Source organism: Podarcis liolepis (assembly GCF_965112155.1).
Source record: "Podarcis liolepis genome assembly, chromosome: 1".
In the NCBI taxonomy this organism is placed as follows: domain Eukaryota; kingdom Metazoa; phylum Chordata; class Lepidosauria; order Squamata; family Lacertidae; genus Podarcis; species Podarcis liolepis.
In genome coordinates, this window is record NC_139554.1 from 117,929,404 (window position 1) to 117,957,303 (window position 27,900).

At 46.6% G+C, this 27,900-nt stretch overlaps 1 protein-coding gene across 1 annotated transcript in view; it reads right to left on the reverse strand.

Annotated features, from left to right (window-relative positions):
• MYO3B (myosin IIIB) overlaps window positions 1–27,900 on the reverse strand; it is a 292,153-nt gene that overhangs the window by 66,825 nt on the left and 197,428 nt on the right. Inside the window, exons 28-31 of the mRNA XM_083467558.1 lie at window positions 19,408–19,519; window positions 17,516–17,678; window positions 14,299–14,379; window positions 3,579–3,693 (exon numbers count right to left, since the gene is read on the reverse strand). Of these exons, the coding sequence (XP_083323684.1) occupies window positions 3,579–3,693; window positions 14,299–14,379; window positions 17,516–17,678; window positions 19,408–19,519 (471 nt within the window). The remainder of the gene's footprint in view (window positions 1–3,578; window positions 3,694–14,298; window positions 14,380–17,515; window positions 17,679–19,407; window positions 19,520–27,900) is intronic.

Below are 27,900 nucleotides of genomic sequence, written 5' to 3' on the forward strand. Positions count from 1 at the left end.
AGATAGGCAATTTCAAGATTCAATAAATACGTGTGTTAAAGAAGGAATTGCACTGAGTTGGCTAGATTTAATCTTACGTGTGGCTCAAGATTTGAGAAATACCCACTTATAAACAGATCTGTATAGATGGTCACGAATAAATGGAAATGTTTTTCAGAATAGCTTTAATATTACATCCGAAAAGAGCAAAAAGCACTCCCAAGTAATGTAGTTTTGAGTTGTTTCCCCATTAAAAAAAATAATCATTTCTTTTTCTTTTTTAAAAAAGGCTAAACAAAAGCAACATACTCTGTGGAGAGTGGAATTGAGCCAAAGATTTTGCCTGTGCTTACAGATACGCAGAGCTCACTTTGTGTTCTGCAAAGCAAAGCTGAGTGAGGCTTTGCCCAATTTGAGCTCTCCATATTTTCCTTGCAAATATTGGTCATTACATGTGTTTCTGACAGTGTAGGTTCCTAGAACACATCTCTCTCCCCCATGACAGTTTTCCACTGCACAGTGCCAGCAGCTTATTCTCCCTCTCATTTCACTGCAAGTCTTAAATATGGTTTTCACAAAAACATAACCATATTTTGACATTCCTGTTGGTAGCCTGCTGACAGCTTTCAGATGTGCTTGGATAATCAAGCAACTCTTTCATCAATAGAAGAAGCATTTAGCAAAACATAAAAACCCCAAAATATTATATAGGTAGTGAGCTTTCAGAAAAATAATCTTTGAATGATTGATTATCTGTTTCAGGGATTCTTGTGAAAATTGGACAGCCCAGATACAGTGGTACCTTGGGTTAAGTACTTAATTCGTTCCGGAGGCCCGTTCTTAACCTGAAACTGTTCTTAACCTGAAGCACTACTTTAGCTAATGGGACCTCCTGCTGCCGCCGCGCCACCAGAGCACGATTTCTGTTCTCATCCTGAAGCAAAGTTCTTAACATGAAGCACTATTTCTCGGTTAGCGGAGTCTGTAACCTGAAGCGTATGTAACCCGAGGTACCACTGTATTGGTATCATCTTTAAAACATCAGTACCCTCTCCAGCACTTTGTAATACCACCCAATGTTTCTGCGTGACTTTGTATTATCTGCTGTGTTTGTCTCTTATGTTATATTGGCAGGGCTCTTTTAAGACAGAACTTACCAGAACTCAGTTCCGGCACCTCTCAGGTGGGTGCCATTGCCATTCTAAGAGAACAAGAGAGGCGTTCATTGTGGGTTCCGGCACCTCTTTTTCTAGCAAAATAGTGCTGAATATTGGTTTTTTTAATGAAGAGTTATTCTATTGTATAGTTTTAATCACTGGAAGTCACCCTCAGTAATGCACTAGAAAGGTGGGATATAAATTCTCATATATATATTTCTATTGATTTCTCCATTTTGCCATTGATGATAGCCAAATGTAAGACCAGTTCACAGCATCTTAAAGCATCAAGGCAAATGACTGAATGTGCATTAGCAATGACCACACGCTTTTTGAAACTCCACTGTCCAGGTACAGGTTCCGATGGGATATCAGCCCACTGATTGCTGAACCCCACCTTGAGCATTTGCATGTTCAGACCCATGATTCAAATTTTGGTTTGGTTTTTGGCAGAATTTAGGCCACAACTTTATTGATTACAGAAAGTGACTGGTTGCCTAGCTCTCTGCCATGCAGGTAGCGCTGACCCAGGGTTCCAGCATAGGTCAGCCAAGGGTGAACACCTGGATAAGCGGAAAGCCAGGAACGGGCTAACTCTGCTACCCAAATGTCCCTCTGGACTCAGGCACGGGCACAACCCCCTCTCAGGGGTTGACCAAACCATCGAGTCCCTGGATTCCTTTAACGGAATACCCTTCACATAGGGATGGCGAGACCGTTCTCCCATCCCTATCACATGAACCAGTGCCTATCCGTAACCTTACAAGTTGTGACGATTTGCTACGCGGCTGGCGAAACCCAAATGGAAACATCCAATCAGCCAAGTGGGGAAAATTCCCGCCGTGCCCGTCCCAACGACAGACGGCACACGACAGCAAGGTCAAGCGCAACAAGCCCTAAAAGTAGGGAGAGGTGGGTGGGTGTTCCGGATGCACGCGCCAAAAGAGGAAGCTCTGGGTCACGTGCATGGGCATAAATAGGTCCCTCGAATCGTTTGGACTGCGTCCCATTGGCCAGATTGCACCCAGCTTCGAGGGACCTACCAATCGGGTGTTGTGGCTGACCAATCGTACCCACCCACAACACAGGGTGTCGGTTGTCCAGGTCTCACTGAAATATGTGCCCTCTTTAAGGGAGGACCCGATTTACTTGCTAGCCCTGGATGTGTCCTGAATGACACACAGAACTGAATTTTGGAGTAACACTACAGCAAGCCTGCATCTATGGGACCACATGGACAAACCAAAAGCAACTAAATTAAACACTGAAATATTATTTTTCATCATCCTTCCTGTTTCCTTTGTAACTCAACAGCCATATGGTTAGCAGCAGCAGCCACATGTGGAGGGGTGGGACTTTTATTGGGCCAAACAAAACTAGAAAATGGGCGTAGAACTTAATTTCCCATGGAACTAAGACTCTTCTTCTGTGAAAAAATGTTGCGATTCTCATATAAATCCAATGGTCATTAAGGCATGTGTCCAGCACTCTACAGAACCAATCTTTCAAAATTCATTGACCATAAGCTGAAGGTGAGCATTATAAGCCACAATTGGCATCTTAACACGATACATACGGCACGATACAGCTGCATACAAGATTGACTGAGAAGACCCGCGTGCGCATCTAACAAGCTGTCTATCTCTCGCCGGCAGAATCAGCCAATTGCCAGCACACAAACAGCAGTGACAACCAATCAACTACAGCCCTTCCGCAGCTCTCTACTGAGTGACCATACCTTAAGGAGTGTCTTCACCCCCATCGTTCTGCCCGGACACTGAAGTCCAGCTCCAAGGGCCTTCTGGTGGTTCCCTCACAACGAGAAGTGAGGTTACAGGGAACCAGGCAGAGGGCCTTCTCGGTAGAGGCACCTGCCCTGTGGAACGCCCTCCCATCAGATGTCAAGGAAATAAACAACTACTTGACTTTTAGAAGACATATGAAGGTAGCTCTGTTTAGGGAAGTTTTTAATGTTTTATCGCATTATTATTATTATTATTACAGTGGTACCTCGGGTTAAGTACTTAATTCATTCTGGAGGTCCATTCTTAACCTGAAACTGTTCTTAACCTGAAGCACCACTTTAGCTAATGGGGCCTCCTGCTGCTGCTGCGCCGCCGAAGCCCGATTTCTGTTCTTATCCTGAAGCAAAGTTCTTAACCTGAAGCACTATTTCTGGGTTAGCGGAGTCTGTAACCTGAAGCGTATGTAACCTGAAGCGTATGTAACCCGAGGTACCACTGTATTATTATTCTGATGGGAGCTGCCCAGAGAGCCTGGGGAAACCCAGCCAGATGGGCAGGGTATAAATGATGATGACGACATCTTTGGGTTTGTTGCCATTTAATGTGCAAAGACGTCCAGTGATTCAGAGAACAAGCATTTTTTGTTTCCACACACTTTCCCTCTCACCTCTCTTTGGACAGACCAACCCAAACTCACCAGTTTTCTTCGCAACTCAGACCGGAAGCAAAGCTCATGGGCTGTGTATCCGATGGGCAGCCACTGTTCTTCTTCATTCTCATGTATTTTTTGCGAGCTAAGTATCCCCTGAAAGCTAAGCAGACAGAAAGAAAGGTAAGGTTAAAACATGGGGCAAGAGTCCCTGTACTGTTGCAGCAGAAGGAGGACAAACATATTTGTCCAAGGCCTGAGAAACAAAATTAATTTGTTCATAGCGCTAACAAAACATGCTCCATTGTGATGGGTGGTGTCTGTATGGAGGGATGGTCTCTATATGTCAAGGGCCCTGGGGTGGGAGAAAGACCTTGGCATGGATTCCACTTTCCTTGAGTGCAACGCTGCCATGCAATCCCCCGTTCCTGAGAGTTAGTCCCACGGAATTCAACAGGACTTCCTTCTGAGCAAACATGGTTAGGTTTGCAGTCTAAAATGCAGTAGACTCAAGCCGAAGCAAAATAGTGGTGCAGGAAAGGTTGTTATGTTACAAATGAGCAGAGTCTTACAAAATAAAAATATCTATCTATTTGATCAGCAACTTATCTTTTTCTGAAATAATTTTTATTTGATTTTACAAGTGTAAAGTTATAACAATACAAAATACATCTCCATATTTAGAGATTTATCCTAATCGCTGGACTTCCCACCATCCCCTCCACCGGTCCTTTTGTCAACCTTTTCAACTGCAAATTATTTCATAATCCATGTTCTATATCTCTCCATATTGTCCATGATAATTGCTATATTACAAGTGTTATTAGAATCCTGCTAATGTTTCCATCTGCTTACAGTGGTCTCCTAGATAAATTATAACTTCCCCCCATTCTTTATTGAAGTTTTTGTCTTCTTAGTTCCTGAGCTTTCCGGTCAGTTTTGACATTTCATCGTACTCCAACAGCTTGATTTGCCATTCGTCTCTGGTAGGGACTTTGTTGTCTTTCCATCTCGGGGCTGATCAACAACTTATCAATCCATACACACACACACACACACACACACACACACACACACACAGTGGTACCTTGGGTTAAGTACTTAATTCGTTCCGGAGGTGCATTCTTAACCTGAAACTGTTCTTAACCTGAAGCACCACTTTAGCTAATGGGGCCTCCCGCTGCTGCTGCGCCACCGGAGCGCAATTTCTGTTCTCATCCTGAAGCAAAGTTCTTAACCCGAGGTACTATTTCTGGGTTAGAGTTTGTAACCTGAAGCGTGTGTGTGTGTGTGTGTGTGTGCGCGCGCGCGCACACACACACACACACACACACACACCACTTCTCAAGGTTATGTCACACTCTGCTGTGACCAAGGAGCAGAATCTAGGGGACAGTGTGTGTCTTGTACTACATACATGATATACACTTGAGGAAGCCCCACAAGTATGGAGAAGACAGCCTTGCCTGCACAGCATTAGACCAATGAAGCAATATGAACCATTCACTTAAAAGGGAAAAAGACAAGGGCCCACATGGGAATATGATTGCAACAGGGACTAAACTTGCTGCTTCACTCTGGTCACTCCAGCCATTAAGAACTATTCCTAATCCCGTCCCACCACCTTTTGAAACCATCTATTCTAGGTTCCGCTTGTTGCTCATACGAGAATGTGCTAGAACTTTGAGAAATTGTCTTTAAACACCCACATCTGTTGATTAGATAAACAGATGATTTGTTATTTCAGATTCTTAACTCATTTGCAATGTTGCAATTTTTCCAGCCGCGTTTACTGCTTCAGTTAAAAGCGTGCAGCATTTTATTCTCTTAAAACAAAACAAAACAAAACAAAAAAACCCAAAAAACAAAATCCTCATTCTTGTCCTATAGGCTGGTTTACACAACTATTATTTGTCATTTTTATAAATGTTTCAAAGGTTGCAGCTCTATGGAGAACCATAAATGCAAACCAGCAGAAACATACCCCCCCAACATTTCTCTGATGAAAATAGGGATGTCTTATTCATCATTATCATTATTTTATTTTATTTTATTTATATGCCACCCATCTGACTGGGTTGCTGCAGCCACTCTGGGAAGCTTTTAGCACATATAAAAACATAACAAGTCATTAAACATTTAAAAACTTCCCTATACAGGGCTGCCTTCAGATGTCTTCTAATGGTTGTATAGTTACTTATCTCCTTGGCTTGGGGGTTGCATAACTCCATACCCTCGAATATTTCTCTGGTGAAAATAGGGACGGCCTAAGAAACATTCTGGGATCAAATCAGAAACCAAGATGGCTTCTGTAAATCTGGGACTGACCCTGGAAAACAGGAACACTTGGAGGGTCTGCAAAACACTTTCCTCAGTATTGGTGGCTACATGAAGAACCACTGTGTTCACAAAGTCACTTTGGTACTGCAGTTTCACGTGGCACTGTAGGGATAGGTTTGTCAGAGGCTATCATGCAGAGAAAAAGAAGCATTTGTTCCAGCTGTCTGTGAATGGATGTGATGGCAAGATCGGATGCTATGAAACAAAAGACCAGTGGCGTAGCGTGGGTTGTCAGCACCCGGGGCAAGGCAAGTAATTTGCGCCGCCTAACCCATGGATTTGCGTCCCTAACCCGTGGATTTGCGCCCCCTAACCCTAACCCCCAGATGTTGCGCCCGGTGCGGCCGGCCCACCCTGCACCCCCCACGCTACACCACTGCAAAAGACTCAAGGCAGATTTGAAAAGGACACGAAGGTCTTGCAAGGCAGGCGTTATATAGATCAGATGACCAGTGGATCTGGTCCAAATCTGACCCCTTGACGGGGATGAGACTTGCTCCTGGTCCCAATTGTGAATGCAGAAACATTAAGAGAATTGCTACATTGATTTTAATGTATTTTTAATCTTTGTTGGAAGCTGGTCAGAGTGGCTGGGGAAACCCAGCCAGATGGGCAGGGTACAAATAATAAATTATTATTATTATTATTATTATTATTATTATTATTATTATTATTAATGACTTGCCAGGGATTGCGGCAGAAGCTTGGCCCTACCTTCAACTCCTTTCCCAAAGCGGCCCACTGGCAGAACTAGCTGCTGATGAAAGAGTCCTATGATCTTCCCTGCTTCCCACTTTGCTGAACAAATAATGCCAGCAGCAAATCAATGCAAATATGAATGGGTTTGAAACACGCCAAGGTGCAGGAATACCAGGGACAGCTCACTCGCTGTAGCGTTTAGATAGATGCAAATCATTTCCCAGCAAAGATGTTTACAGAATATCCTGTTAGCGTAAGAAGGCAGGGGTGGGCAGGAGAGAGGGGAGGGAGGGAAAGCTGACGTCAGGTGGAGGAGCCATCACAGCTATTTGCATTGCTGACTATCTCTGGTTTTGACACTAAGCACTTGGCTCAAGGAGTGTGAAATTAGCAGGCACACACTGCTAGTGCCCCAGGAACAATCCCCACATCAATGAAGAAGAATGATTACCAGCTGCCACTTTATTTTCACCTTATGCATTTAATAATATTCTCCGATGCACTGCCATAATGAATTAGATCCCCATCTTCGCATTGCTAATGATGGGACTATTAAGACTCAGGGCCAACGGAGTAAGACTTGAAATGAATATTGCTATTGTTTTATTATTAGTCTTTTGGGGGGAGGTGTACCTGGTGCACTGGGAGTATTGACATAAAACGAGACTCCCCTCAGCTTCAACAGACAGCACATCAAGATTGCTGTTACGTACAGAAGACGGGTGCATTGCATTCCTAGAAAACATGCTGAGGCGTATCGGTCATTCATGGTGTGGTTCAAATTTGGTAAACAAGAAAGAGGGTGCCTCCGACGCCAATCCCCAATTATCTCCAGGAGAAATCAATGCTGTAGGAGCTGATTTAGGCAAGCCTACCGCAACTGGTAGGGACTGGTAGGGATGTGGGTGGCGCTGTGGGTTAAACCACAGAGCCTAGGGCTTACCGTTCAGAAGGTCGGCGGTTCGAATCCCTGCGACGGGGTGAGCTCCCGTTGCTCAGTCCCTGCTCCTGCCAACCTAGCAGTTCGAAAGCACGTCAAAGTGCAAGTAGATAAATAGGTACCGCTCCGGCGGGAAGGTAAACGGTGTTTCCGTGCGCTGCTCTGCTTTGCCAGAAGCAGTTTAGTCATGCTGGCTCAGCTAGTAAAGCGAGATGAGCGCCGCAACCCCAGAGTCGGCCACAACTGGACCGAATGGTTTAGGGGTCCCTTTACCTTTTACATACAGGGATCAAACTTGCAACCTTGGGGTTATCAGCACCACACTCTAACCTAATGAAACTGTTATGTACTGAACCCTTCAGTTCAGTTCTGTTCTGACCTGTGAATAAACAAGAGCTGTTTGGAGAATCGCTGTGTCGTCTGATTATGTTCACCCACAACTTAACAGAAACAATGCGACTGTTTAATTTGAAGTCAATTTGTAAAAAAAAAAGGGGGAAATTCAATAACAATTATATCAAAGCAGAGAGAGACTGAGCAACAATGAGCAGAAATTATTAATCCCGGAGCCACCTCTTTTAAATAAGTGCGGGACTTCAAATTCTAGGATCAGCTATCTCCTTGTTCTGACTTGTTCTGTGGCAGCACTATACAGTGGTACCTCAGGTTAAGTACTTAATTCGTTCCGGAGGTCCGTACTTAACCTGAAACTGTTCTTAACCTGAAGCACCATTTTAGCTAATGGGGCGTCCCACTGCTGCTACGCCGCCGCACAATTTCTGTTCTCACCCTGAAGCAAAGTTCTTAACCCAAGGTAAAATTTCTGGGTGAGCAGAGTCTGTAACCTGAAGCGTATGTAACCTGAAGCGTATGTAACCCGAGGTACCACTGTACTTCCTCTCAGGGAATGGATGCTCAAGTGCATTTGGGTTTAAAAATAAATAAATAAAATTTCTATCCCCACTGGAGGATAGAAACAAACATTTCCACCCCACCCCACCCATTCCAACGTTTCATCTGATGTCTGCTGCTGTTCTCCTTGGTTCCACTGAGAACGCCTAGCCCAGCCGCTGGGGTATGCGAAAGGCATCTGTTTATTTTCAAAATGCAAATGCAGCCCGCCTCAAAAGACCGCACTGCAAGGAAATGAGCAACCTGAACAAATCAAGAGGGGTTGAGCCCCCCCCCCCCCCGATCAGAAGCCATATGTACATTTTTCTATCCGGCCAAGATCTCTTGCTGTCAAAACCACTCAGAGGATATCCTGAAATCTGAATGAAGGCCTCCCCCCCCCCCCACCGCCCCTTGCAACAATTAAAATGAGCAGGCTAATCCTGGAAGAATTATTCAGGCAAATCATTTTTCACACAGTATGAAGCAATGATAAGGTCATTTACAAAAGAAACCACTGCCTTTGAAATGGCAACTTGTAGACAGGGGGACCTGCCTGCAGGAGGGCCACAGATAACACTGAAGACTGTGCCCCCCCCCCCGCCTTTCCCCACATCCCAACAACACCAGCCTCATAGTCTTTGGAACAGATTCTGATGAGGGAAGGGTCCAATAAGGTTAATATCCCCCCCTTTGATCTCTGTCAAGGCAAGAATTAATTTACATTTCAGATGAAAAAGGTTGACAGCATGAAAAGGCATCTTGTTTCTGGTATGTGAATGTGCTGGTAATAGATCGGGAATTCTGAAAGGAAGTTCTGAGGAAGCTAAAGGGATAAGCCTCAGTGCTGCTTTTACTGGGAAGGAGATGAAAGGAAAACAAATCTCAGTATCAGCCGCGCTGTAGAAACAAGTAAGCCAAGTGCTTCCTAAATTTCAAGACCACCTTTCTTCCTCCCCACCCCTGTAACATTCTCCTTTTCTTTTCGTTTTTTTTCCAGAGACATATATTTTAATTAGATTGTTCTTTGAATGCCTAGGTAACAAGTGCAACCGGTGCACTTCGTGGAATCAAAATTCCTCGTGCTTTCAGTGTTAACCTGATCATATTTCTTGTGACTGAAACATTGTCCCTTAATTACAACCCCATTGTGAGCACGGGGGGGGGGGGGTCTTCGAAACACCAAGCAGTGTTGATCTAACACGAGCATTCCTGTGCTTTTAAAATAAATTATTTGACTACTCATCAATAAACATTCCCCAAGTGGCTTGTGAAGGCAATACGGAAAACACAGGATGCAATAATTAAAATCAACAATAAGCGATAAAGGGGGGGGGGGGACAAACGAGAAGCTTTCCTCATAACAAAGACAGTATAACTAGTTTACGGTTTGTATTGAAACCACACTAAGCCACAGCAGTCCACAGTAGATTCAAAATGTTATTTAGAAACCGGGATGAATAACAAAAGTCTTCATCTGGCATTGAAAGAGCCATAGAAAAGGCATCATACAGTGGTACCTCGGGTTAAGTACTTAATTCGTTCCGGAGGTCCGTACTTAACCTGAAACTGTTCTTAACCTGAAGCACCACTTAGCTAATGGGGCCTCCTGCTGCTGCCGCGCCTCCGGAGCTCAATTTCTGTTCTTATCCTGAAGCAAAGTTCTTAACCTGAAGCACTATTTCTGGGTTAGCGGAGTCTGTAACCTGAAGCATATGTAACCTGAAGCGTATGTAACCCGAGGTACCACTGTACTCTGAGCATCGCACATCTGTAGTCTAGCAAAACCAGGGGGGGAATGGCTACATATAGTAATCGCTGCTTATATTTTGGAAATATGGATGTAGAGATAAACAAGTTGGACTTGACTTAACCTGTTGCTGCGAAGAGTGCTTCTGCTCTTGGTTCCTCCCATTCTACTCCATTCTCCCTTTCCTGGTTTTCCATTCTGCACCCCAACATTCGTGCAGCACCCCATGTCCAGGAAACACATTCACACACCTTGTAACAAAGCTGCTCTCCTCAAGGATGGAGGAAATCACACTGTCTTATTGCTATCATTAGTGCTTTTCTTGGTTCAAAAATATATATGTGGTGCCGGTACGCATCTATCGATAGACGTATTGTGTGTGCCAGCACAAAATGGCTGCTGAAAAGAGTAGCTGGCCTACCATACCAGTGGTGCGATTTGTTTGGGGCAAAAGTGCCCATGAGTGCCCGATAAATAAAATGGTTAAGATAAAATATAACTTGCTCTATTCGCAGGAATAAATATCCATGTTAACGCTATGCATTTGGTGGTCTGTGTTTGTCTGAGCTTGAGTCCGGACTAAGGATTCTGAGACCCTGTGTTCCGATTCGATACATGATATCCAATCACAGAACATTTCAGGATTTGGGCCTCTGCCATTGGCCCTTAAACTCTGAGTCATGATTCGCGGCTTGGAAGTTTAGACAGCCAATCACGTGGGGAATGGGAGTGGCCCAGGCCTTCAGAAATGTATATAAGCAGTTGCTTTGCCCCTGTTGTCCAGTTCTGTTAGTTCAATAAAGGTTCTTGCTGCTACCACTGTGTCTTGCCTCGTGGGAACACACCTACACTTCATATAACTTGCTCCATTCGCAGGAATAAATATCCATGTTAAAGCATCCAATCCGATACCATGACAAGCCACTTTTCTGGGAGCTAGAATTTGATTTAGAAATGTTTGTTGTCCTTGCTACGCTTCATCAACTGTGGGCTGTCATGCCTAACAGGGAATGCACGTATTTGTGTCTTGAGGTGGCTCACATTGCACTAGCCTCAGCAGAACGAGAAAGGCTCACGGCCACAGGGCCTGGTTTCACGGGCAGCACTGGGAAGGGCACGTAAGTCTCCCCTCAAGCAAAGCACCCCTCCCTCCACCTGCCCTTTATTGCTGAACTTCAGTCATTAACATACCGTTATTTTTATTTCAGAGATCTTAGCATATGGGACACAACTCAACTCACCCACCTAGAAAGACACTTTGCCTCCTCTGTTTCCCCCGCAACCCATTTTTTTAAAAAATTCTGGTGCTGTCCCTGCCTGGTTTAGTTATGGCCTGCCTTCTGAAGTGCTACAAGGAGGAACAGCTGGTGCCCAACCATCGAAACCCGTCCCAAGGCAACTGCCTGGCAACCACAGTATCAAACTTCGCAAACAGCTGTGCCTTCCTCTGGGAGCGGCACTGCCTGCGCATCAATGCAGGGCACAGCGAGTGATAAATATGACATCCCTTCTGAGCCTGGCAGAAATGTGGAGTCGTTTTCCAAGTGCCGGCTACAGAGGATCAGATGCATACATTGGCTGAATATGTGAATTGGTCCATTTGAGCATCAAAAACCCCTTTTATTATTGAAGGTGTTTCTAGACGCAGCATCCCTCCTCGTGCACGTGGTGGGGTGTGCCTTCTAAGGCCTCACACACCTATGGCAGGTATGGACTGAGTGCCCCTGCCCCAAAACCATGGGAGGCGGTGATGAGCTCAGCTGAGCGATGGGAATTTCTGTGCTCAGAGGCAACCCTAGAGTATAAACACTGCAGTATAAACAAAGCTCTCCGAGAGTGCATGGTATACGATCCTGGGAAAAGCATTTCCTGATGAATACTACCAGGGAACCTGCATCCTCATAGCAATAATAATGCAAGAGGGACAGGACTGGAATGGAAAGGTAAAGGCAAAAAGGTAAAGGACCCCTCGATGGCTAAGTCCAGTCAAAGGTGACTATGGGGTTGTGGTGCTCATCTCGCTTTCAGGCTGAGGGAGCTGGCATGTGGCCAGCATGACTAAACCTTTTCTGGCGCAATGGAACACTGTGATGGAAACCAGAGCGCACGGAAACACTGTTTACCTTCCCGCCGCAGCAGTGCCTATTTATCTACTTGCACTGGTGTGCTTTCGAACTGCTAGGTTGGCAGGAGCTGGGACACCCCTTGCGCGGGGAATCGAAACCAACCTTATGATCAGCAAGCCCAAGAGGCTCAGTGGTTTAGACCAGAGCGCCAGCCGCATCTCATTGGAATGGAAAGATGTAGGTAAAAACCTCACAGTTTTTGACTTTTTCCAGGCTATTTGGAAGCATCCCTCAGTGGAGAATTTCCAGGGAGTTGTGGACAGGGTTGATTTTTTTAATTTATAAGCAGGAACTGGGAGGAACTGAGTTCCCTTACCTTTTAATAATAATAATAATAATAATAATAATAATAATAATAATAATAATTTGGTCTGGGGGGGGGCTAGAACAGATATACAACCAATGCCTGAGCCAAAAATCCAACTGTATCAATGAAGTTGTGGCCATTTCTAACCCAGATCATGGTCTGCTTGAGTTTATTAATCACATCTTACATTTAGCCACTGCATGGGGGTGTGGGTGCGGTGGCACCACGACTCGGCCCACAGTAATAAACAAACAAATAACCTTTGTGTTGAACTCCCCCATTTTTATTTTTATTTTATTTTTTGCCTCCAAAAAAACTGGTGGCGGTGTGTGTGTGTGTGTGTGTGTGTGTGCTGTGAGGAGGAGGCAAGTGGGGAAGTTCTGTACACTTGCCTCTAGTCTAGAACATGCCAAGGCTTTCCTCATATCGGTCCCATTTATTTCAGAGTTCCTAACTGAATGCACCTTGACTACCTCTTATGAAAAATGGCATGAATCTGCCTACTCTTAAGATGTACAGTGGTACCTCTGGTTACGTAGTTAATTTGCTCCGGAGGTCCGTTCTTAACCTGAAACTGTTCTTAACCTGAAGCACCACTTTAGTTAATGGGACCTCCCGCCACCGCCGCACGATTTCTGTTCTCATCCTGAAGCAAAGTTCTTAACCCGAGGTAATATTTCTGGGTTAGCGGAGTCTGTAACCTGAAGCTTATGTAACCTGAAGCATATGTAACCCGAAGTACCACTGTATTGCCCTAATGGATAATGAGCACCTTACCACCTTGTTTGCTTTTTGTGAAGAAAAGTTTTTTAAAAAACCATACCAAGGGTTTTCCCCCCAAAGGGTAATTGTAAAGGTAAAGGGACCCCTGACCATTAGGTCCAGTCGTGACCAACTCTGGGGTTGCGGCGCTCATCTCGCTTTATTGGCCGAGGGAGCCAGCATACAGCTTCCAGGTCATGTGGCCAGCATGACTAATCCACTTCTGGCAAACCAGAGCAGCACATGGAAACGCTGTTTACCTTCCCGCCGGAGCGGTACCTATTTATCTACTTGCACTTTAACAGGCTTTCAAACTGCTAGGTTGGCAGGAGCAGGGACCAAGCAACGGGAGCTCACCTTGTCGTGGGGATTCGAACCGCTGACCTTCTGATCGGCAAGTCCTAGGCTCTGTGGTTTAACCCACAGCGCCACCCGCGTCCCTCCCCAAAGGGTAGCAATGATATAATACAGAATGCTGGGATACCTGTAAGACTGACAATAGGGCTGCTGTATTACGAGTTGAGTCAACTTGAAGTTGAAGAACATCCTGACAGTAAGAGCTGTTCGACAGTGGAATTTGCTGCCAAGGAGTGTGGTGGAGTCTCCTTCTTTGGAGGTCTTTAAGCAGAGGCTTGACAACCATATGTCAGGAGTGCTCTGGTGGTGTTTCCTGCTTGACAGGGGGTTGGACTCGATGGCCCTTGTGGTCTCTTTCAACTCTATGATTCTATGATTCTATTCTATGTGGACCCTGGTCAGAGCCAGCTCCTCCATCAGGTGCCTGAATGCTGAATTTGAACTTCAGGCACAGGGAAGCGAGCAGCCAGCCAGGAGAAGCGCGTTTAAGTTCCTTTTGTTTTGGCTGCGCTTGATTTCTGCCAGACACAAACACTGACATGGGAAGTTACCCGCAGTAAAATAGGTGTCAGCTGTGAAAATATTGTTTTAATTACCTGCTTGAATATGAATAGCAGCATCAGTTCTTCTGTTCTTTATATCCTTGAACTTCCTGCGTGCATCATATCCTCTCCAGGCTAAAAATACAAAGCCATGTGTTGTGAATTACGTTCGCTGTAAAGGAAAGGCTGCCGCAGAGTCAGAAAAACGGGCCACCGTTTTGATCCCTTCTGCCCCTCAGCCTTCTTCCTCACCCCACCAAAGCGCTCTCCCTGTTAAGTGGCCTGTTCAATGCTGGGCTCATGACTGAAGTAGCTTTAAGCAGCTCCCTGCGGCTTCAAACAGTTCCTTCAGCCTTTCTGTCACAGCGTGGGCTCTTTGATTACGTTTGCCACCTCCCCCAGTGGGAAGAAAAACAGTGGCCGAACGCTTGTTTGCATGTGTTGAGTTGTTTGAATATATGCAAATTCAGAACATGGCGCCCAGCGCTTTAGCAACTAAGGGTGAACCATTGTTTTTTAAAGGTCAGAGTAGTGGCAACCTTTTAGCCCTCAGTTTCCTACACAGAACAAGCCGTTTTAATACATGAAGCGCATCCGTTACATCTTGATGTGATGACGCACACAACAGACCAATGCCACCCCTCATGTCTGTGCCAGCACAAGATGCTCTCTAATATATTTCCAGCTTTTGGGATCTGAACTAGGCTACAATCTGCAGCAACATCTGTCTGCCTGCACTGGAGGTCAGCTGTGCAGCTGACGTAATGGAAAGCATTTAGGAGCACCATCAGCTGCGGACTATGGGATGCCACTGTGCTCCTGTTTAAATAGGAACCTTTCCTCCCGTCTTAGCAAAAAAATGGACAGGGCAGAGAGAGGCAGAGGCAGGACTGAGTAACAGATGGCCCACAAGTCTCACCATACCCTTCCCTGCATCAGGTTAGAACCCCTCCCAGAGGGGAGGAGTTGTGAGCAGGAGCAGCCTCCAGCCGACCAATAGGGCCAGCTGGTGGGCGGGGCTAGCCACATTTAAACAGCCGTGGCAGCGCTCAGCTCCCATTCAGTTCCTTCCTTCCAAAGTTCAGCTCTCCCGCCCTCCCTTTCTCTTAGGTCAGCTTCTTTTGCATATTGACCTTGCTATGGACTTCGGTTGGTTGCCTTGATTGCCCAAGGGGCCTGGTAGAACTTTTTTTACCCATTTGGCAAATTGGCACCAGCCTCTTGGTTTTTCTGCCTACCTCGTAGCAATTCGCCACAACTTTCTGGTATTGGCGGTTAGGCACTGGAATATGTGTGCTGTGTTGGAGGACTGGGTATGGGCCATTATCTAACCCTCCTCTTTTGGGTATTCCGTTAAAGGAATCCAGCGGTCGTGGATCCTGTCCGATGCCCTGCTGGTGGCTAGGGCCATGGCACGACCCCCGGTGACGTCATGGGGAAGCTTCCAGTTGTATTTGCATCAACAAGCTCCTCCCATTGGTTGTTAATTGGTTGGGAGCGAGTGTGGTGTAGTGGCTAGGAGTGGTAGATTCGTAATCTGGGGAACCGGGTTCGCTTCCCCGCTCCTCCACCTGCAGCTGCTGGGTGACCTTGGGCCAGTCACAGTTCTCTGAAGTCTCTCAGCTCCCCTCACCTCACAGAGTGTTTGTTGTGGGGGAGGAAGGGAAAGGAAATTGTGAGCCACTTTGAGACTCTTTAGGGTGGTGATAAAGCGGGATATCAAATCCAAACTCCTCTTCTTCTTAACCCCAATATGACTCCCGGATGTGCGGGGTGGAGTCTTGTATTGCTGTTTCATCCAATGCCTAAGCCAATACTACTCACATGCTGTAACCAATAAAAGTTGTGGCCTAATTTTGCCCATTAACCTAAAATAATGTGTCTTTGTGTCTTACTATAATCCTTTGCGGGTGGAGGGTCCTCGACTCACATGTGACTCACGCTTGCTTTCAACCCAGCAAAGCACTCTCTCTCAATGTGAAAGGAGACAACCCTGGAGGCAGAGGCCTATAAGGAACAATGTCCTTGCTTTTTTTGGCTCTGAGGGAAGGCACCTGCCAGATCAGAAGCTGCTTTCGGCCTTGTACTGCTCATCAGCAGGCAAGAACACAGCATACAACTCTAACATCTCCCCCCAGTGTAAAATGCAAATGATAAAATTCCTCTGTGAGGTCTCTTTCATGTGCTGAGAGCCTATCCTTCTTGTTGACGCTAGCCTTTAAAAACATCTGAAAGGTAACCTTTCCAAGGGCAGGGTATATGGAGTTATCCCATCCTGGATAGCTCATTCATGAGATCCTTAATCTCAGGGTTGTGGGTTGGGTAAAAGAGTCCTGGGTTGCAGAAAGCTGGGCTCAGTGGCGTAGCGGGGATGGGGCACAGGGGCAGTTGCCTCCGGCGCAAAATTGTTAGGGGTGCAAAATTTCAGCAACTGGTGCTGCCTCAATCCAGCTGAGTGTTTCCGTTGTTGGGCTCCACTGAAAACGGCTTCTGAATGAGAACCAAGAAGTGACCTCTCCAGACAACAGAATGACTCTTATCTCTGTGGCTGTGATCTCCCAGGTGATGCAGATGCCATTGGGCAGCTGAATGCAGAAGCGTACTCTGTACGTTTCCCTCTGTGCTGCCCCGGGCGCTGACAACCCACGCTACGCCACTGATTGGACTAGATGAGCCTTGTGGTCCCTGCCAACTCTATGATTCTATAATATATGCAGAGCATTCAGTAGGCCACTGAAAAAAATGCAGAAATGGCAGGCAGTTTGTTGGGGATTCTTTTGTGTTCTTAAACAAATCCCTCTATGCTGAGCATCCTAAGAAGTCTAACATAGCCTCTAGACCAAACAGGTTCTGCATTCAAACTGAAGGAATATACGGCATTCCAGAAACAGGCCCAGCAGACACAGCAACCATTTGGAATGTAGATGTGCATACTCTTTCCTTTAAAAAATCAACATCACACCAGGCAGCCCTTCATTTCTCTTGTGTGCTTCATAGCCCAGAAGAGACAATTAACAGCACTGCTCTTCTTTTGTTTACAGGCAAAGCCTATAAATGTGTTTAAGCAAAGACATTAGCGATTACAAAGTTGATAAGTTAGCAATGAATCTGCGTAATGCTGGCATCAGTTAACTGGAGAGGAAGAACCCACCACATGTTATTTGGGGTTTAACATCCAGCTATTAAGAAAACGAATAGGCAATTTGTGTGCAATTTAACAGCTTGAAACTCTGGGATCATCTATGATATAGGGGAACTCGGGAACATTTACCTGACTGAATGGCAATGGCACTGTTTTTTCTTTTCTCTTTGAGTTTCTTGTACCTCCTAGCTCCAAGCCATCCTTTCGTATAAGCTTGCATAGTCACCACCCTGCCTATAACTTCACGCAGAAACAAGTTCAGTTGTTCAACGTGGTAATACTTCAAGAAAACCTGCAATGAAACCAACAAGGTCAAACGTGATGTGACACCTAAGTACGAGAAAATAATTAACGAGGGAGTTCTGGACACTGGAGGGTGATAGCAAAAGGAACAGTGATGCTGGCTGTTGCATTGTCAAGTACATTGCCACATTGCTTGTAAATGAATGTGTAGCATAGCATTTTTTTATGGTGATGGCTGTTATTATTTCCTAGGCTGGGTTCTGGCAAGCATGGGATGGGAAAGGAAACAGATTAAGTTTGCATTTAAAGGCGAACGTACCAAATTCACACTTTGCAAAACGATACGAGAACCAAAACACAGCCATCGGTCAAACTCCTTTAAATTTTGCAGCACGGCTACCCAGCCAATCAATGTGTACAAAAATGCATATGTTAAAGTGCTGGGCAGAAATGCGTATATTAGTGAAAATAATGCATGATGTATGGAGATATGTGTACAACAGGAAAAACTGCATACAAACATGTGTTTATTAGGAGAAGTGCACACTAAAATCCTGGTGCTTCATGAGGCTTAAAAAAATAAATCTCCCACATTTAAGCAGCAATTTGTTAATCGAATTTATGATTGGCAAAATGAGAAACCTAGAGATTGAAATGGATAGGTCCATCCATCCCTACAGCAAACAGGTTCTCCTCAACCCACCCACCATGAAAAGCAGCTTCTTTTTACTGAGCTCAGTTCTCACTCTCCCGGTGGCATAACTGGGAGAATGACAAATCCCTCAACCAAATGACCTGTGAGTATCCCCAAACCTTATTACTTTTGGGAGTAAAGCAACAATACCTGTGATGAGTTACTTGAAATGTGGGTGGGGGGTTGAGGTGTAGAAAGAAAGGCAACCTAATCTTCCCTCAGTGTTTCTTTCTACAGTTAGTAAAAGGTAAAGGGACCCCGACCATTAGGTCCAGTCGTGACCGACTCTGGGGTTGCGGCGCTCATCTCGTTTTATTGGCCGAGGGAGCCAGCGTACAGCTTCCGGGTCATGTGGCCAGCATGACTAAGCCACTTCTGGCAAGCCAGAGCAGCGCACGGAAACGCCGTTTACCTTCCTGCCAGAGCGGTACCTATTTATCTACTTGCACTTTGACGTGCTTTCGAACTGCTAGGTTGGCAGGAGCAGGGGCCGAGCAATGGGAGCTCACCCCGTCGCGGGGATTCGAACCGCCAACCTTCTGATCGGCAAGTCCTAGGCTCTGTGGTTTAACCCACAGCGCCACCCGTGTCCCTGTTGAATCAGCCCTTAAGTTGCACCATTAAGCTCTGCTGAGAACATAACAGGAGCAGCACATACTATTTTAAGCACTGGTCCTATTTTGCTTTGCCAATGGAAAATCCTTGATTGCAAAAGCTACTGCCCCAGGAGGTCCCTTGTTTCCCCAAATCTTATAGCAAAAGGAGCAGGAGGCAGCATTCCTCAAGGTTGGCGCATCTCCAAAGAACACTGTGCAGCCGCAATGTCATCTGTGTGCATATGTATGTCTGAGAAAGTGTGTGTTGTGTGTGTGGACATCCCTTCTCTCCAAAAGCAGTGCTACTGTCTGGAAGAAAACAAGTTCACAATCTGTGGGAATCTGTTGTGAGAAGGACAGTCAGCTTTCAAATACAGAAAAGATAAGCGGATTCCTTCTCCCATCCCCTTTGCAAGTAGGTGTGTTACAAGGCTGCCATATTGAATGTACCTTTTGCTCTAAACAAAGCGGGATAGAACTTATCCTACCTTTGTTTTCCCGAGAGCCCATTTCTCCAGCTTGGCTTTCTGCAGAATAGCAACGCAGCTTTCTTTGCTGGGCAGAGGAGTTTCGTGTGCTTTGAAAGCAATGTAATAATACCTACAGAAACAGAAAGGACAAAGAAAGCAAAGGTTGCTGTGCTGGTTGGTGAAGAGTGTGTCTGTCTCTCTGTGTGTGTGAACCCCGCAAAATCCACAGCTGCTTTATTAGCACCAAACATAATGTCACAAAACTGAGTTAGCTTTCAAGTTCCCCAGAACTCTTTTTCAAGTTGATGTTACACAAAGCAGTCTCTCTCTCTCTCTCTCTCTCTCTCTCTCTCTCTCTCTCTCTCTCTCTCTCTCTCTGTGTGTGTGTGTGTGTGCCTGGAAGGAGAGATAATAATAATAATAATAATAATAATAATAATAATAATAATAATAATATAATAAAAAAGGACAAAATGAAGATGATTACAGTGGTAGCTCGGGTTAAGAACTTAATTCATTCTGGAGGTCCGTTCTTAACTGGAAACTGTTCTTAACCTGAGGTACCACTTTAGCTAATGGGGCCTGCTGCACTGCCAGCGCGCGATTTCAGTTCTCATCCTGAGGTAAAGTTCTTAACCCGAGGTACTATTTCTGGGTTAGCACAGTCTGTAACCTGAAGTGTCTGTAACCTGAGGTACCACTGTAGATAAGCAAATCCCCCCTCCCCTCTTTGCTTTGATAGTCCTAGGTCTCAGTAAATGTAATAGGTGTTACTGTGAGCAACTAGGTGCAGGAGTTGGAGATGTCAGCATAAATCCACTCACTTCCTGTGCATGCCAGCTCCCAACCACTTGGGGTTATGTGCCGCTCAAGTGCAGAGCTTGGTTCTGAGCAAACTGCAATAGGTACTCAGTGTTCGGCAGCCAATACAAATGACCAGCTGGTTGCAGGCAAGAGATGACCCAGTTGTGAATTTCAAGTATTTTCCCCACCTTAGGTCCTGTCCTCAGGAGCAGGCCATGTCAGGAACAGCCTGCATGATGTTTTTCAAATGTTGCTGTACTACTACTCCCATGACTACAGACCATTGGCCATGTTGGCTAGAGCTAATGGGAGCTGGAGTCCTCAAAACTTCTGGAGGGCAATATGTCGACTACCATATTTTTTGCCCCATAGGATGCACCAGCCCATAGGACGCATCAAGTTTTTTTGGGGGGGAAAAAAGGAAAAAATTTTTATTTCCCCCCCAGGCGCTTGTGGGGCCGGCAGCGGGGAGAAGCGCTCTTCTCCCCGCCGCCCGCCTTCAGATCAGGTCCGGGGACAGCGGGAAGACGCGCTGCGCCTCCCAGCTGTCCCCGGAGCTTGCGGGGCTGGCAGCGGGGTCTCCTGCACAGCCTGCACAGGAGTCCCCGCCTCCAGAACCAGCCGAGCAGGGGCTGGGGCCTGAGCCTGAAGGGTCCACACCTGTGCTGGATCCTCAGGTGCAGGCACCAGCTGAGTCTGCTCTGGCTCCTGAGGGGATGGAGGACATATTGCCTGCAGGTGCTCCACTCTCAGCCCCGTCAGGGGAAGGTGAGGTTGCCTCTGGGTCCGGTAACCCTCCAGCCTCTGCTGAGCTGCAGAGGCTCAGGGCAGAGAGGCGGAGGGAACTAAGTTCTCACAGGAGGAGTGCTCACCTCCAGGCCAGGAGAGGCGAGTCACCTGAGGATCGGGGCTGCCCTGTGCCTCGGGGCAGATAAAAGCCAGCCAGCCTCAGTCCCAAGTTGCGGGAGCAATGTTGTTGGTTTCTGCCTGCACCCTGTCCTGCTTCTCTGCTCCTGACCTCACCCGACTCCCTGCCTTGGACCCAGCTTTAGCACTGACGAACTGTCTCCCTACTGCACCCTCGACCTTGGACTGGACTCAGACCTCGCCTCACGATTAACCCTCAGAACCAGCACACTATGTCACAGCAAAGAGGGTGAATGCAGAGGTGTACCCAGATTCCAATGTGCCCTTGGCAAGGAGCTGTATTGCCCCCCACCGCCCCATCACACCTTTTGCCCTTGGCAATTGCCAGCTCTCTCTGCCTTTCTTTGCGATTTTTGCACCCCTCTGGGTCTGTACCCTTGGCAGCGGCCAACCTAGCCAACCCCTAGGGACACCCCTGAGTGAAGGCATACAGGCTCTGAATGCCTATCAGGGTAGAGAATTGACGTGCTTGTTAAGTCGTGGGTTGACATAGCAGCCGGCACAGCGATTTCTTCAAGTAGCTCTTTAATATGGTAAGCTGGAATAGAACTGACTGCGAACAGCTCAGCCGGCCTGTATTTATAGGCAGCCGGCTGTCAACATTGTAACCACAACAGCCCAGAGTTCCCGCCTAAAATAACTGACGCGGACCTGAGTGAAAACTATCTACAGACCTGAGTGAAAACTATATACAGTATCCCCCTGTTGGCCCAGGGTGAAACTACACTACATAACACCCCTTCCCACCGAGATAAGGCGTTAGTTACAATCGTAATGGTTTCCTTATATACAGCACTACGCGTAATGGTTCAATTAAGCACAAAAGCATATCGGTTACATTTCCCATACTTAGACCAACAGTGATACCTGTCCAACAACATAGTCCTTTAAATAAGTTGGGCGCTTGGAAACTGCCAGACCGCCGGGGACTGGTAGCCAAGTCCGGAGGGCCACACAGTTCTCGCTGAGGCTGTGGTGCGACCCTAGGTGGCGTTGGAACCAACTCCCCTGGATCCGCTGCTGTGGGTGGAGCCTCCGCAAGTGGAGTGGTCTGAGTCTGTTCTGAAACGGCTTGGTTCGGCTCCACGCTGGCAGTTTGCGAGGGAGGTGTAGGTGGGGCCTCGCCATCTGTACGTGTCTCTTCTGGAGTCGCAAGCGCAGTTGGGGGCACCTCGGTAGTGTCCAAGTCCCCAACCCTGCGCCTAAGCTGGTCTATGTGCCGTCGCCACAAGCGTCCGTCTTCGAGTGCCACCTGGTACGAGCGAGGTCCAGTGACTCCCACTACTGTGGCTGGCACCCAAGGGATGTCCCCCACATAGTTCCGGGGCAAAGACCTGGTTTCCTGGGACAAATGACCGTGGTGCGTTGGCACAGCCTGGGGTTTCAGCCACGGCAAAGTCTGGGTGTAGCCGGTCGAGCGGTGACCTGAGGCGGCAGCCCATAAGCAGTTCAGCAGGACTCCTCCCTGTGGCCGCATGAGGGGTGATGTGTTGCCCGAACAAGTATTCGGCGACCCGCTCATGCCAGTCTCCCCGGTCCAGGCCCGCCAGTGCCTCTTTTGTCGAGCGCACCATTCTTTCCGCTTGCCCGTTGCTGGATGGATGAAAGGGTGCCGTTAGGGCATGGCGGATGCCCAGTCCCAAAAGATACCGCTCAAACGTGCCTGACGTGAACTGCGGTCCGTTGTCCGAGACAAGGACATCAGGACACCCATGCGTTGCAAACAGGCCTCGCAGCACCCGGATGACAGCTTCGGTAGTGGTGGAGGGCATCAGGGCGACCTCCAGCCATTTGGAATAGGCATCCACCACTACCATAAAGGTCCGGCCGTGAAAGGGGCCAGCCAGATCGATGTGCACCCTCGACCAGGGTGTCTTTGGCGTCTCCCAGGTGTGTCCCTTAGCTGCCGGTGGTGCAGGCCTCGACTCCTGGCACGCTTGACAGGCGGACACCCAGGCAGTGATGGCATCGTCCATATTAGGCCACCAGACGTAACACCGAGCCAACGCCTTCATTTTGACAATTCCCGGGTGGCCAACGTGCAGAGCCTCCAAGACGCGCTGACGGAGTCCCTGGGGAATCACAACGCGGTCTCCCCACAGCAGGCAGCCGCGATGAGCTGAGAGTTCATGTTGTCTAGTTGCGAAGGGCTGGAACTCCGATGCAAAAGGCCCTTGTGGCCACCCCCTCCACACCCAGTTGAGCACCCGGCTGATGGTGCGATCCTGGGCAGATGCGGAGGCCACAGTGGCAGCCGATACAGGCGCTGCCGGAAGATCCTCAATCAGAAGGAGCGATGAAGCTGGAGCCGGGTCTTCCACAAATGCTGGAAGAGGGCAACGGCTGAGGGCGTCGGCATGGCCCATCGATTTCCCCGGGCGATGGATGAGCCGGTAGTGGTAGGCAGCCAGGAAAACAGTCCATCGCAGCATGCGTGGTGAGAGGACCGGTGGAGTTGGACGATCACCGGCGAGGAGGCCCAGGAGTGGCTTGTGGTCAGTGATGAGGTCAAAAGTCCTGCCATAGAGGTATTCTGCCATAGAGGGTCATGGATTTGAGCTCTATGTTGGGCAAAAGATTCCTGCATTGCAGGGAATTGGACTAGAAATGGGGATCAGCAAACTTTTTCAGCAGGAGGCCGATCCACTGTCCCTCAGACCTTGTGGGGGGCCAGACTATATTTTGGAGAGAAAAAATAAATGAATTCCTATGCCCCACAAATAACCCAAGAGATGCATTTTAAATAAAACATACATTCTACTCATGTAAAAACATGCTGATTCCCGGACCGACCGTGGGCCGGATTTAGAAGGTGATTGGGCTGGATCCGGTCCCTGGGCCTTAGTTTGCCTACCCATGGACTAGAATTCAGCCTTTCTCAACCTGTGGGTCCCCAGATGTTGTTGGACTACAACTCCCATCACCCCTAGCTAGGAAGGCCAGAGCTCAGGGATGATGGGAGTTGTAGTCCAACAACATCTGGGGACCCACAGGTTGAGAACCGCTGGACTAGATGGTCCTTGGGCCCTCTTCCAACTCTATGATTCTATTTTTCTAGACAGGCTTGTTGTAAGGATTACAGAGATTGACGTGTGTGGGCTCTGAGAAAGAACTGAAAGAAAGCTGGAAGTATAGTTCTTTAGCATTCAGCATTGGTGATGCCTTATGCCCTTTTGAAAGCACACCACAGTTACACAGAACATCAGCAATGCTTCTTATTTGCTGCCACCACAATTCCAGAGGGACGCAGGTGGTGCTGTGGGTTAAACCACAGAGCCTAGGACTTGCCAATCAGAAGGCCGGCGGTTCGAATCCCCACAACGGGGTGAGCTCCCATTGCTTGGTCCCTGCTCCTGCCAACCTAGCAGTTCGAAAGCACATCAAAGTGCAAGTAGATAAATAGGTACCACTCCGGCGGGAAGGTAAACGGCGTTTCCGTGCGCTGCTCTGGTTCGCCAGAAGCGGCTTAGTCATGCTGGCCACATGACCCGGAAGCTGTACGCCGGCTCCCTCAGCCAATAAAGCGAGGTGAGCGCCGCAACCCCAAAGTCATCCGTGACGGGACCTAATGGTCAGGGGTGCCTTTACCTTTACAATTCCAGAGACCTTGAAAGAACAGCTGTTACTAACTCCACAATATTTTGAGGTGGGGGGAGAGGGTGCATGCAGTCCCACAAGTAAGAATGCCACACTGTGGGTCTTCTCCAATCCAAATTCTGAGGCTGCCCCAGCTGCCAGCAACTGCATTCTTTGCTTCCCTGGGGCCCAAGAGTTGCATGAACTCATCATTTAAATGTTCTCTTAACATACTTGCTTGCATATGAATAGCGTATGCAGCACTCTGCTCTGTAATAAATGGCCCTTCTGAGAGATTTCACAAGCTGGGAAAATTTAAGCCAAGATCAAAGCTATGGGCCTTGTCTTGATGCACTTGTATGAGTCCCCATTAGCATTAGCAAATAAAAGGCAGAAATGCAAATCTGAGCGCCACCACTTTCACCAAAATGAAATAGGGAATAAGGACCCTAATCAGTAACAAACTGACTGCTTCTGATAATAGAATGCCGCAGCAAACAGAATTGTTTTTCCTCTTCTTCTGCATTTGCAGTTAGCTCTTTAAAAACTTATATTCATAAGCTTATCATCTAGATTGGGTGGAAGGGAAGGAAGTCTATTACATTTGTCTAGCTGTGCTCAGCTGATTTTTTCCTACCGGTGTAGAACGCGACCAGGCAACATTGCAGAAATGGTGCTGAATCTACATGGAACACTATATTTTAAACCATGGGTAGGCAAACTAAGGCCCGGGGGCTGGATCTGGCCCAATCGCCTTCTATATCCGGCCCGCGAATGGTCCAGGAATCAGCATGTTTTTACATGAGCAGAATGCGTCCTTTTATTTAAAATGCACCTCTGGGTTATTTGTGGGGCCTGCCTGGTGCTTTTACATGAGTAGAATGTGTGTTTTTATTTAAAATGCATCTCTGGGTTATGTGTGGGGCATAGGAATTTGTTCACCCCCCCTTCAAAATATAGTCTGGCCCCCCACAAGGTTGGAGGGACAGTGGACCGGCCCCTTGCTGAAAAAGTTTGCTGAACCCTGTTTTAAACAGTGCCAATCTCCAATGGGGGCCACACAATGACTGACTAGTGCAAATATATTATACAACATCATATTCTAACTGTATGAATGAGTTAGAAAAATCTTGTTTTAAATCAGAAAAATGTCACTAAAATACCCCCCTCCCAGTTTGATGTACATACATCTGCATTACAGGTTTGTGTATCAGGTCTTTTAGACTTTATTCTATGTTACTAATACAGTGGTACCTTGGGTTAAGTACTTAATTTCGTTCCGGAGGTCCAATCTTAACCTGAAACTGTTCTTAACCTGAAGCACCACTTTAGCTAATGGGGGCCTCCCGCTGCCGCTGCGCCGCCAGAGCACGATTTCTGTTCTTATCCTGAAGCAAAGTTCTTAACCTGAAGCACTATTTCTGGGTTAGAGGAGTCTGTAACCTGAAGCGTATGTAACCTGAAGCGTATGTAACCCGAGGTACCACTGTACTTGACACAGATAGACACAAAAAATTAGGCACTATCCACACAACATTTGTTAACGGGCAATATAAATGCTGTAAGCTAACAAACAAACAAACAAACAAACAAACAAACAAACAAACAAACAAACCCCAAAGGCCTGGAAGTCAGATTGCCTGCCTGCAAAGTCCTGTATCATGACCTCAAATTCATGGACACTCAGAGGTAAATAAAATATTCTTTCATCATGCTCAGAGGCATTCTGTCATTTTCTTTAAAAAGAGCATGTCAGCTTTCAAAATTGAAAACTGGCACACAAATCAGGTTCTAAACCCAAACTCACGTTTGATCCTAAATCTTAAACTTTTGAGGCTAACAAGCTGGGGAAACAGTGGTAGAGGAACTGGTGACAGTTAAGCCTTCCTTTCCAATGCAATAAACAAACTTGCAGGTCTGCTGTGTGAAGTCCTTTCCATGCCATATGGAAACAAAAGACAGCCAGAGCATTAGGCAAGATTTTAGCTTTTGTTTACCTTAACCTGATAAACCTTGATCGTCTCTGTTTCCTGCCTTTGATTGCTTTGTTCTCATCTTTCCTGCTAAGAGTTTACAAAACAGCAGCTAGTGAACAGGAAGATAAGAAGCTGTACCTATTTGTTTAATCACATCAAGGGGGGAAAAACTGCTGGTTCATATATTTTGTTGTTAAGTTGCTCAAAAGGATCAAAATACCAATTAACTAGCTGGCTTAGAAAAATCTTTGATATCCTCAGATTTACTGACATTTCAAAACTCTTGTTCATACTTGCCTAATGGCTTTTTTGATTAGGAACAAAGAAGTGCCAATCTGTTTAGCATTTGACCTGTTTTTCTCAAATGTTTTTATGTACCGTACTCACTACTTAGTGCCTAAAGCACTTAACTTAGTCAGGGCTAAAAATCAGATTCCTGTGCCATGAGCAAATGCTTCCAAGGTCATACTATTTTATTTATATTTTGCAAGGCGGCTTACAATGACAATAAAAGTACTAAGTACAAAAACTGGCTAAAATGAAAATAGAGCCATAGGCTTCAAACTGTCTGCAGTTATTTTCTAGTACTTCTCATTCACATTCATGACGTCTGCATATTAATTATTTTTCAGTGAAGAACCCCAGAACCTCTTCAACTGTGTATCGTCGGATACATCACACTGAGAAGAATTGTCGGTACCATGCCTGCCAATTCCTGGTAAACTGCAAGGCTGACCTACATAAAGCAGACAATGCAGATTGAGAAATCTGACTGAAGGTGGACTTGGCCCAGAAGACTGATATCAGATTAATCAAAATTTAAAAAATGGCATCTTCTGCTTTCTACATGCAGTGTAGAATTGACATGTATGGTCAGTTAAAACAACAGCAACAACCACAACATCCTAAAATATAATACAACCTTAGCATCATTAAATTAAGAAGGTGGGCTTTACTAAAAAAATCATAGGATCATAGAATTGAAGAGTTGGAAGGGACCCAGAGGGTCATCTAGTCCAACCCCCTGGGATGCAGGAATCTCAACTAAAGCATCCATGGCAGATGGCCATCCAACCTCTGCTTAAAAACCTCCAAGGAAGGAGAGTCCACAGCCTCCCAAGGGAGTCTGTTCCACTGTCAAACAGCTCTTACGGCCAGAAAGTTCTTCCTGATGTCCAGGCAGAATCTCCTTTCTTGTAAGTAGAATCCATTGGTTTGGGTCTTACCC